This window comes from Hyaena hyaena, unplaced genomic scaffold (genome assembly GCF_003009895.1).
Source record: "Hyaena hyaena isolate Hyena2069 unplaced genomic scaffold, ASM300989v1 scaffold_44, whole genome shotgun sequence".
NCBI classification, from domain to species: domain Eukaryota; kingdom Metazoa; phylum Chordata; class Mammalia; order Carnivora; family Hyaenidae; genus Hyaena; species Hyaena hyaena.
The window spans coordinates 4,269,937-4,282,189 of NW_024080676.1; the positions used below are offsets into that span (position 1 = coordinate 4,269,937).

Below are 12,253 nucleotides of genomic sequence, written 5' to 3' on the forward strand. Positions count from 1 at the left end.
TCATGCAGCATGAGGCGCCAGTACAGTGACAGTACATCCCTGGAGCTCTGAATGACTGGCCTGCCCGCGAGATCATAATGGAACACTGCAGTGACATAAGCACATCCACAGAAACAGCTACTTGTGTTTCAGTTCTTTGTAAGTTTAGGCAGATCAAAACTCCCTCGAAGCAAGGATGTGCAATCATGCAAGATTGAACTATGTGCCTTCTCTATCACTGTGTCCTTCTGAAGGCAAGAAAAGCAAACCCTAGAAGAATTAGTTATCCAAGTCCCAGGCATCTCAGGTGAGACATCTTTTATGTTAACACTAGTCACATTACAAATTAGCTAGGATCCCACTATGCTAAGAGCTCTGGTCATATTTACTGGTTTAGAGCAAGCAGCATAGTCCTGGATATGTTATGTAGGAAGCTATATTAGCTTTTTAAGGTCACTGAGTATTAGCGAATTCTTGATTCAGTTCATCGAATGATATGCGCTGGATGAGCCAAGATAATAACCAAGTCACAGCAGGGATAATTGAGCGTAGTTAAATCAGCCCATAATTTTCCAGGCTTCTTTGCTGGCATCAGGTACAGATGATCTCAAGTGGCAAGACACCAGGGATAAACACGTAGCCCACTCATAGCCCACAGTGAGGCCAAAATAGAAAACAAAAGAGGAAGAAAGGCTGTGACGTGCCTCCATCCCAGAGCACATCTTCCGTTACTGCTAATCAGAGTGTGTGTCACACTTCCTGGGGCCACTGAAATCATTAGCCCCAGCAGAGAGCATCGGAATTTTCCCACTTTAAAAGGAGAAACACGGCAAAAGACAGAAGTCAGACTGGTGGGAAACTGAGAAGAAGGGTATTTCTCTATATACACGTTAGCCGAAGTGGCATATCTTCAACAAAAATCTTAGGTCAGTGATGATAAAATGGAAGTGGTTTACAAGCAGGAAGATGCATCATCTGGAATGTCTGGGGGCCTGGACCAATCACTGTTTTAGGGCTTGCTTATCTTCACTTGAGAAGACACTCTTACCTTCCGAAATGGCCTTCTTCACAGCTGCCACGTAGGTCTCGGGCTCGTCCTCGCAGGTGAGCTCCTGCCAGTGCGCCCAGTCTGGGAAGTAGTCCAGGAACTCCTCGCTGTCCTGCACCCCGCAGAGCAGGCGCACCACGCGGTGGGGGGGATGGAGGGCTCTCTGCAGCAGGGGCAGCAGGGTGGGCTGGCAGAAGCACCGCACCAGCTCCGCGGACAGCAGCACCACCACGCAGCGGGAGCTGAGGAAGAAGTTCAGGTCCTTGGCCGAGAAGGAGGTCTCAGGGCTCAGCCTGTAAGTTAGCGTCTTCTGGCTACGGACCTGCCGACTGGACAGAAAGAGGTCCTGGAGGTACTGGCACCATTCCTCGGCATCTGGGCCGTAGACGATGAGGATGTCGCATCTTCCAACCACCCCTGTGCAAGAAAAAGGCACAGAAGCATGTTAAAACACACCTGCTCCTCCGAGGGCTCCCGTCACCTGCAATATAAACCACCCAGACCAGGATCCTGGCACCTGCAGTCTTTCACAGTCTGCCCCTGGCATACCTGCCAAGCCTCTTTCCCTACTTATAGTCTGTGGTCCAGCCATAGCAGTCTCCCACTCTCTGCGCGAACATACTATGCCTTTTCAGATCTTTACATAAGCGGTCACTTCTGCTGCATGCCCCTCCACCCACAGCTGATGCAGCATATGATGGTGGTGAGGAGGAGGACGATGCAGCAACAGCAAGCTCTTTACCCAGAGCTTACTACGTTCCAGGTGCTCTGCTAGCACACTGCCCAGCAAACTCATTTAATCATTTCAGCAACCTTATAAGGTAGGTAATACCATTAGCCCCATTTTAAAGATGAGAAAACTGAGGTGTGGCAGGTTACCTAATTTACCCAAGGTTCACAGCGACAGAGTCAGAACTTGAACTCATACAGTTTGACGGAAGAACCTGGCTCTTTCCTAAGGACAGTGGTTATAAGCACAGGTATGCAATCAGGTGGCCAGAGCTAGCATCCCGGCCCTGTGAATTATTAGCCGTGTAACCTTGGGCAGGTTACTTAAAGAATCTAAACCCTCATTTACTGATGAGTAAATGGAGGTTTAGATGGAAATATACTGGCAATACTTATCAGTGTTTTGTGAGAACTAAATTAGATATTTCATATAAAGTGTGAAGCGTAGTGCCTAGCATGTGGTAAACCCTCAATAATTGGTACCTGGTATCATCAGCCTCACATTAATAGAAACAATGCGTTAATGTAAACAGCAATCGTGGACAAATTAATGCTTCAATCGACATAATACCATTTGTAAGGTGTCCCTCACCATACCTGGTCTGTGACATAGGCTTTCTTCTTCTTCTCATAAAGCATAACTGCCAGAAACAGAGCCCAAAGTCTCAGAGAAGCATTCACTTAAAAAACTTTTGGGAATTGCTTGGCCCAAACTCCTCATTTACAGATAAAAGAAACGTTTCATATGGGAAGATGAAGGGACTTGTTTCAATTCATACTCAGTCTATTAGTCACAAAGCCGAGACTGAACCTCAGGTTGTCCCCTGGTCCCCTGTCCCATCCTCTCATCCATCCACCTGCTACCTCCCGTCAGGGATTCTGTCAAGAATCTTGTGAGTCTTGGGGCGCCTGGGTGGCTTAGTCGGTTAAGCGTCCGACTTTCGCTTAGGTCATGATCTCACGGTTCGTGGGTTCGAGCCCCGCGTCGGGCTCTGTGCTGACTGCCAGCTCAGAGCCTGGAGCCTGTTTCAGTCTGTGACTCCCTCTCTCTCTGACCCTCCCATGCTCACGCTGTCTCTCTCTCTCTCCTAGAAATAAATAAAACATTAAAAAAAAAAAAAAAAAAAAAATCTTGTGAGTCTTAAAGCGTATCTTCCAATGACCCAAAGTTCAAAGAAGCTTGAATCTTCACGTAACTGTTCCTACAGTTGAGAAGCCTCATCGCCCAGAAACAACAAACCATTCTCCATGATTTGGAAGGGGCGAGCTCAGAGGAATCTCTGAGCATCAGCAATACAATATAATATGATACAAAACAATACAGGGATCCTTCCTCCCATTCAGAGAAGGAAGATGCTCAAGTCTGGTGAAGCTCGGGAATCATCTAAGTTGTGGATTGTCACAATTAAACACTATCCTGGGCCACATTCCACTGAGTGGTTGCTGGCATGAAGGTCAGAGGCAGGACCGGGGCAGGACCTGAGACCATAAGCTCTGAAAACATCTCAGGAGGACTCCCCTTTCCTGTCCCATCGAACACCATATTCAAAGTAAAAACGATGACATATAACATGGAACCCAACACTGTTCTGATTTCCCCAGGGATAATACTGCCAAAATTTTTTAAATGACAAATTTTTAAAAGTTTGGAGTTTCTTTTTGGAGTGTGTGCTTTGCTGGAGCCGTAATCTAGCGCTAATATAAAACCCAACAGGCTCTCAATAGGAGCACATTGATCAGCCCAGGAGTACTTTTGAAGGGGAGGGGTGCAAATTTTAATAGAAGTCAGTTTAAGAAGGCAATGTGGAAAAAAAGAGGGGGGAGCCATCAGCAATTCTCACAACACCATGGATGTTTGTGGCTCTACCAAAAACTCAGTTCTGAGCATCGTCTCTTTCCTCAAAACCGTCCATTATAGGAATGTTTGCACTGGTCCCAAAGCTTAAGCAGATTAAACACAAAATTTTAATGTATAGAAGGCAGTGTTGTAGACCTCCACAAGATAAAATCTTTGCTGATTGATCTTTTTTTTTTCCTGCGTAACACAGTTGTTTGTACCTCAATGGAGAAATAATTTCAGGACTATGGAGGGAATAATATTGGCAAAGCAGCAGAACTACAGAGCTTACCCTGAGAAAAGTAGATTTAAAGGATCATAATACTTTTACCTTCTTTCCGCCCCTCTTTTCTACATGACTGATTTATCCTCAGAGGAAATGTTCTTCTAAATGTAGGGGTGCCTGGGTGTCTGAGCTATTGAGCGTCGGGCTTCAGCTTGGGTCATGATCTCACAGCTTGTGAGTTCGAACCCTGCATTGGGCTCTGTGCTGACAGCTCAGAACCTGAAGCCTGCTTAGGATTCGGTGTCTCCCTCTCCCTCTCTGCCCCTCTCCCACTTGCACTCTATCTGTCTGTCTGCCTCTCTCAAATATAAACAAACATTTAAAAAATTATTTTTAATATTCTTCTAAATGTAAAGTGTTACTGCATATGAGTATATGTCCTCCAGGCAGGCAGTGTACAAGACTTCACATTGCATTATAATATCAAGGGTGCAATGCTAATGATGCTACACTCAGAATTCAGTTAAAAGTACAAAACTAGGGGTGCCTGAGTGGCTTAGTCCGTTAAGTGTCCTTCTTTGGGTCAGGTCATGATCTCACAATTCATGAGTTCAAGCCCCACGTTGGGCTGTCTGCTGACAGCTCAGAGCCTGGAGCCTGCTGCAGATTCTGTGTCTCCCTCTCTCTTTGTCCCTCCGCAACTCATGCTCTGTCTCTCTTTCTCACTCAAAAATAAACAAACATTAAAAAATATATTTTTTAAAAAGTGCAAAAGTTAAAAGCAGTAGCCACTAATAACCCCCACCCACACAGACAAATATACTAGCAAATATTATGTCGACAATTTTTACAAATGGGCTAGAAGGAGAATAAGATCTCAGACAGGTCCCATACAGTAGCAATGAAGCCATTGGTGATGTTGTCAATAGATGATAAGGAAATAAGGAAGAGAGAAGGGAATTGCTGAGAACATTATAAGCACTCAAGATGGCAACTCAGCTCTTGGAGCATTGATGGACTTAGCAGAAAGGCAGCCTCTCTATCCTGCCCTGACCACGTGTGCATGAGTGACGTATGCCACTACTATGAGGAGACAGCAACCCAAAGCAAACCAACAATTTCAAGTGACAAGTTCTGGGGTCACTGAGGGAGCAAGTAATCTTTACACCCTGGATCCTGCCTCACCATCACCTGCTCCTCTCTTAACAGCACAACGCGGCATCTGCTGGGCATTAAAGATGTGGGGTCGTTAAGGGAAGTATAAATATTAATAATGAAGGAAACTGGGTGTAGAGCATATGAGAACGCTACTATCTTCACAGTTTTTCAATAAATCCAAAACTTCTAAAATAAAATTTTTTAATACAACTTAAATTTAAAAAGTACTTAAGGGGTTAGGCTCTTCTATACAGAAAACATATAGAAAATATCTCATTCCTGGGATTCTGGTGTTATATTTGTCCCCCTCCCCCGACACACACACACACACCACACTGCTCTCAGCAAAAGTACACAAGAAGGAAGTGGTTGGTGTTTCAGACTCATCAATATCACAACCTACTTGGTCACCTACTTATGGTGTGACTTGAGACCAGTATACTAAGTCTAAGAAAAATTGCCTCATTGTAAATGGGGACAATGAAATCTATCGCCTTCTTAAATTTTGTTCTGCTACTGAAACTGAAGTGGGGGAAATTCTAAAAAAGTTCCAAAGTGGAAGTTAAAGTTCCTCCACAATGTGCTAGATAACAACACAGGACCAAACGCTTTGTCAGCAACTCTCTCTTCTACGGGGGACCCCCCTTTCTTCTAGGATAATTCCCTTCCTGTAACCATAGGTCACTTCCTCACATGTGCCAAATCAATTCTTTCAGTTTTGTTTATTATGAGAAATTAAATACATGGACCAACAGGAGCCCATAAATCCTAAACAGAGATGCCTGGGTGGCTCAGTCTGTTAAGCATCCGTTAACTCGGTTTTGGCTCAGGTCATGATCTCATGGTTTTGTGGATTCACGTGCCACGCTGGGCTCTGTGCTGACAGTGCAAAGCCTGCTTGGGATTCTCTCTCTCTCTCTCTCTCTCCCTCTCTCTCCCCCCACCCGCCTCTCCCCCCATTTGCACTGTCTCTGTCTCTCTCAAATAAATAAACTTTAAGAAAATATTTTTTTAAAAAGAAAAAGAAATACAGTGACTAAAAGACAGGCTCCTTAGAAAAATTCAGAATCCACCTGAGAAAAGAAAAGGGAGGAAGTGCCAGGGAGCTTTTCGAATTGCCCAGCCCGGGCCATTTTAGTCTGCACGTGACTCTGGCTCCCCGTTCATCTGTCTTAATAAGCACCATACTGAAGCCGGATGTGAGCTATGAAAGGTGACTAGGATAAGGAAGGAGGGATCTAGGTAATGGCTCATGTGAGGCACTTCCAGACTTTGAAGGTTTCAAGTTTAGAGACTTGATGGGAGTATTAACGGACTTCAAGAATCAGGGGCGTCTGGGTGGCTTAGTCAGTTAAGCGTCCGACTTCGGCTCAGGTCATGATCCCATGGTTTGTGGGTTCGAGCCCCACATCGGGCTCTGTGTTGACAGCTCAGAGCCTGGAGCCTGCTTCAGATTCTGTATCTCCCTCTCTCTCTGACCCTCCCCTGCTCTCTCTCTCTCTCTCTAACCCTCCCCTGCTTGCTCTCTCTCTCTCTCAGAAATAAATTAAAAAAAAAAGAATCAGATGGGAGTTAAGATCACAAAAAATTAAAAGTACTTCAAACCCTCTTATCTTCTAAGTCCAGGAATGGTAGAAAAATCTGAAGATAAGAGAAGCCTCAGAGAAAAAGAGCAGGAAAAGGTATGCAAGCTTTCTTCAAATATCTGGAGACTGACACATGTAGGAAAGGACTCTGGTCTTCACTCAGCCACAGACTTGGTCACTTGGGAAAGTCACTTGTAGTCTCTTTTTCTCCTTTCTCTCACGTCTAAACGCAGGAGATGCCACCACGAGGATAGAGAATATTCCACGGTAGGCTGATGCCATTTTATTTCATCTTGCCTCTTAAGCTCTTTCAAAAACAGGAAGCCAAGATTCTCCTTGATTTCAGCAAGCAAAAATGTCTTTCAAAAAATAAAATCCTGGGGCGCCTGGGTGCTTGTCAGTTACACATCTGACTTTGGCTTAGGTCATGGTCTCATAGTTCATGGGTTCCAGCCCCAGGTCGGGCTCTGTGCTGACAGCTCAGCCTGGAGCCTGCTTCAGATTCTGTGTCTCCCTTTCCCTCTGCCCCTCCCCTGCTGTCTCTCCCCACCTCCCCGCCTCTGAAAAATAAACATTAAAAAATTTTTATTAAAAAATAGTAAAACAAAATAAAATACTAATGCTCACCCTTCAGTAGAAGGGAATTTTAAAAGACCACACAATTCAGCTTGAAAAAGGAATGTTGTGCTGAGGCACGCTACAACTTGGATGAACCTTGAAAACGTTACGTTACGTGAAAGAAAACACCAAAGACTACATACTATACGATCCCATTCATACAGAAGTCCTGAGCAGGGGAAACGACAGAGACAGGAGATAAAACACAGGGCTGGGCAGGAGGAGAGAATCGGAGGGTGATAGCTAAAGCCTACGGAGTTTCTTTCTTTTTTTAAAATTTCTATTTCATAATTTGTCTCTCCCTCACTCATTTCCCAAAATGAGTTTTTTTGAGGTGATGAAAATGTTCTAAAATTGACCATGGTGATGCCTGCACATGACTGTATAGATACTAAAAAAAAAAAAACCACTGCACTGTATACTCTTTGTTTTGTTTCTAACTGTATATTTTAAATGTGCAAATTGTATGGTATATGAATAATATCTGAATAAAACCATTTAAAATAAAAAGGAGGAGGAGGAGGGGGAAGAGGAGAGGGAGGAAGAAGACAAGCAGCATCAGACCACATGGAAGAGTGCCCAAGAAGAGTCCAGACCCTAAAATAGCTTGGCAAGAGGTAGTCAGTCTCACTGCCACCATGGGCACTTGTATCTCCAGACCTGAGAGAGCCCCAGGGACCCCAGAGGCCTGACTCCTACTCATGGCACCTGAAGCGGTGTCTCACCACAGAGCGTGCTGACAGCAAGAGTCTGACAGCCCTAACCATCACAGATGTCTGCAGAAGCCACCAGAGCCCATAAATAGCTCTGGGTTTGGCCACTGGGTCAGAGTCCCCATCTTCTAGCTCCTAGGGCCATGCCCAGCTGGAAGCATGCACACAGGACACTGGAAGAAGAAGATTTTCTCCATCTCTTCTGTCCAAAGGCTCTCTCAGTTTCCTGTTTCTTGGACTTAACAGCCCAGGGCCTGTTCTCAGCCCTGGAAGGAGATGGGAGTTTCACTGACCTCATCTCCCACTTCTCCCCTGTCAGTCACCTATTCCACCACTTGTTCTCTGTTCCTTAAATATACATATACCCCTATTAATTGTTCCTCTGAATGGAGCACTCTTCCCCCAAGTGATCCCTCCCTTCAGATCTTTGCTCAAATATTCCTTTCTTGACAAATATCATATGTTTGCACATATAGGAGGATTAGGAGGAACTTAACTGAGGACCATGGGGGAGAAGAAGGGGGGGAATGGTGGGGGAAAGGGAGAGAGGCAAACCATGAGAGACTCTTGAATGCTGAGAAACAAACTGAGGACTGATGGATGTGGGAGGGAGGGGGGAGATGGGCATGGAGGAGGGCACTTGTGGGGATGAGCACTGGGTGTTATATTGAAACCAATTTGACAATAAACTATTTGTAAAATAAAAAAATTAAAAAAACATAAAAATAAATAAAAATAAAAAAACAACAACAACTCTGGAAAAACAAACAAATATTCCTTTCTCCATAAGGCCTAACCTGGCTACCTCATTTAAAATTATAAACCTGACCCCCTTGACCCCTTTACTGTTTTCCCACTGCACTTAATCATATCATGTGCTTCCCTTATTAAGCATATTGCCTGCCTTTCCCCAGCATTCCATAAGCTCCAAGGGAAAATGACTTGGGTCAATTTTGATTACAGAATATATACCTGAAACCTAGAACAGTGCCTAGAAACAGTAGACATGCAACAAATATGTGCTGAATGAATGAATTTCCTCTAGATAACTCTGCTTCAGCTTTCAAATATAACTGGACTATGACCTTACCATTACCCACAATACACCTTCTTCTAACCTCCAGAGCCCCATTGAGAGCCAGAAGGCTAAAAGCTAGCTACTTTCCCATTCCCTTTAAAGAATGAGCCTGTATTACCAATCTAATAGAACTGTTACCATTGGCCTTCTCTCCTGCTTCCAAAGAACCATTAATTAGAAGGCTGAACCTCAGAGGATATGGGGAGAGATGGCTCTTCATTCTAGCACCTGCCCACATTCTTCAAGAACAGTATCTTCTCCTGCTGACTAGATTTTAGTTTTCAAGAAGATTTTATATCCTGTTTATACACATTATCTCTACTAAAACATCTTAAGGGTGCCTGGGTGGCTCAGTCAGTTAAGCATCCAACTGCGGCTCAGGTCATGATCTCACAAGATCTCAGTCGGTGAGTTCGAGCCCCGCATCGGGCTCTGTGCTGACAGCTCAGAGCCTGGAGCCTGCTTCAGATTCTGTGTCTCCTCCTCTCTCTGCACCTCCCCCACTTGTGTTCTGTTTCTCTCTGTCTCTCAAAAATAAATAAATATAAAAAAAGAAAAAAAATTAAAACATCATAAAATGGGCAAACAAAAATCTGCAAACACGGTAACTCTAGTCTTCTCATCTAGTGATTCCCTGTTTACTTACCGATTTCCTGCGCGAGACTGTAAATTCCCTGAGAGCACAGACTAAGCTGTCCTGGTCACCACTGAGAACACACTTAGCTGCACTATAACCATTATAGTGCATAGTAATATACTCCTTAGTTGTCTCTATTATTATCATCACTACGTGGTTGGTCCTGGATATCAGAGAGTGAGTAGCATTGGCAAGTGTACACACCCATGAATGAGAGAAGAACCCAAGACTAATCGAAAATGACTCCTGGCACCTTTCGAGGGGTAGATTACCCAGTGGCCTCCACTTTTCCCCCTTCCCCAAAGTTCTCCAAAGACATGAGAAAAGTAAAGCTAAAGGAATGGTGTCTCTAGATTCCTATCGAAATTCTAGGCGAAAAACAAAGCCTAGGAAGGGCAGAAAGGAAGCGGGCTCAGGAAAGTGGCCCAAGGGCCACCTTCGATCACCCAGCGCCCACCAGGGACTTCCTGAGCGCCCCCTACTGGTTGGATGAGGCCCTAAGAGAAGCAGTTCCCAGGCGTAGGCAACGCGGCTCTCCGCCTTGTTTCTATTGGACTCGGGTTCACACAGCTGGACGAACAGGGAAAACGACCCTCAGAAGCAACTAGAGCCAGTGACGGAGGGCAAGAAGGAGACTTGGAAGACGGGGGACAGGAGAGGTGCAGATAAGGACTGAAGAGAATCGCGCGACAGGCCGGGAGGGGGGACGTGGGAAAGCTGCGACGGGAGGTTTGCGCCGGGGAAGCGGGAAAGAGCAGAAAGCACGCGGCGAAGAGCCGGAAGCACACAATCCCGCGCCAGCAGCAGAGCCGGCAGCCGGGAGCGCCCGGAGAGCCGCGGGGGGCCAGACGGCCGGCGGGGAGGCTCACGCGCAGGGCCCGGGGCCGCCTACGCACCTGAGGCTGCCATGGCGCGGGCGCAGCTCACCTGCCCGGCTCGCTGCGTGCGCGGGGCGGGCCGGGCAGCGTCCCGGGGCGCGGGGCGGCAGGGGCGCCCGGCTCGGCGCAGCACCAGCCGCCGCTCTGGAGCTTCCTCCGCTCCGGCTGCAGGACGGGCCGCGGGGGCGTGTCCACAGGACCCGCCCCGCCTGGCGGCCTCGGCCAGCGGCACCTGCGCCCGCGGCCGTTGGGGAGGGGAAGTGAGAACCCCCACCCCACCCTGGCGGGGTCCCGGGCCTGCTCCCCACGGCCTTCGCTGCTCTGTCGCCAGGAGATAGGGGACGCCGCGCCACGTGCGCCCCACTCCTGGCGAAACCAGCCCGGCGGGCCACCGAAGGGCAGCCCAAGGTAGAAAGGGTGTTGGGGGGAGCGGCTGAGAGGGGATGGTTGAGCTGCGTCTGTGCCATGGGGCGGGGGTGTATCTCAGCACAGCTGGCCAAGCGTCTCCCCATCCCCTGGGGCTTTCTCCCTGAGCCCCCACCGGGGCAGGAAAGGGGAGGGCTCAGGAAGGGGAAGAAGCACCTTCCCTGGCACCTGGCCCTGGGTGCTTGGCGTTGCCCTTGATTACCCTCCAGTGACTTTTCTGTAATTCCCTGGACCTGGCCTCCTGATGTCACATAAGCATTCATGATTATCTCCTGTGGTAAATGCGTGATACAGTTACCGCCTTTCATGGCTTCGAGATGGCACCTACTGCTGTCTTAATGTTTAAGCTGAAGAAATAAGCCAAAGACCTTGAGCAGATACCCACAGGGAATCGATGCTCCTGGAGGTCCAGCAGGCCTGAGTCCAGAGCTAGAGCTCTCCATTCACCCTGCACTCACTTGCCTGCTTTTTGCTCCCCTCCCTTTAGCTGCTCCCATAATTGATCTGAACCCTTGGAGTTCTGTGCCCTTGGAGTCCTCAAAAATGCAGAGTCCAGAAGATGGATCCGGAGAGCAGAGATGAAGGAAAGATAGGACTCAAGTGTACAGGTGGAAATAAATGAAATGCATTTAGGAATGAAAACAGAGCTGAGGCCTATAATTATAATTTTTTACTGCAGCCATAACAAATTACCACAAACTTAGTGGCTTAAAATAACAAATTTATTATCTTACTGCTCTGGATTTCTGATGTCCAACAGGAGTCCCACTGGGCTAAAATCAGTAACAACAGGGCTGGATTCCTTTCTAGAGGCTCTAGAAAAGAATCAGTTTCCTTGCCTTTTTCGACTTCTAGAGTCTACCCACATTCCTTGGCTCATGGCGCCCTTACTCTATCCTCAAAAACCAGAAACATAGCATCTCTTTGACCCAGTTAGGATATCACATCTCTCTCTGACTCTCCTGTCTCCTCCCTTTTCCACTTTAAGGCATTGATCCCACCCAGATAATCCAGGAAAATCTCCCTTTCTAAAGGGAGACTTACAACCTTAATACCATCTACAACCTTAATCTCCTTTGCCCTGTAAATAACATATTCAAGCTTCTGGGTTAAGGACATGGACATCTTTGATGAACCATTACTTAGCCTACCACAGGCCTCAAATTCTGAAAGAGGAAACGAGCTCCAAGACTGCTAAATCTTGCACCTGTTCCCCATGTTCAGGACTTTTCTGGCCTCCAGATCAGGTAGCTGCCTCTCCTGCCTCTCCTCCTACCTTCTATCATGCATTGTCACAGCTCTGTTCTCTTCTTTCATAGAAATTATATAGCTATTTTTCT

General features: G+C 46.7%; 1 protein-coding gene across 1 annotated transcript in view; it reads right to left on the reverse strand.

Annotated features, from left to right (window-relative positions):
• Positions 1–10,573, reverse strand: part of PIK3AP1 (phosphoinositide-3-kinase adaptor protein 1) — a 123,891-nt gene extending 113,318 nt beyond the window's left edge. The window contains exons 1-2 of the mRNA XM_039230220.1: positions 10,506–10,573; positions 1,028–1,444 (exon numbers count right to left, since the gene is read on the reverse strand). Of these exons, the coding sequence (XP_039086151.1) occupies positions 1,028–1,444; positions 10,506–10,518 (430 nt within the window). The 5' untranslated portion in view covers positions 10,519–10,573. The remainder of the gene's footprint in view (positions 1–1,027; positions 1,445–10,505) is intronic.
• Between the last annotated feature and the right edge of the window lie 1,680 nt (positions 10,574–12,253).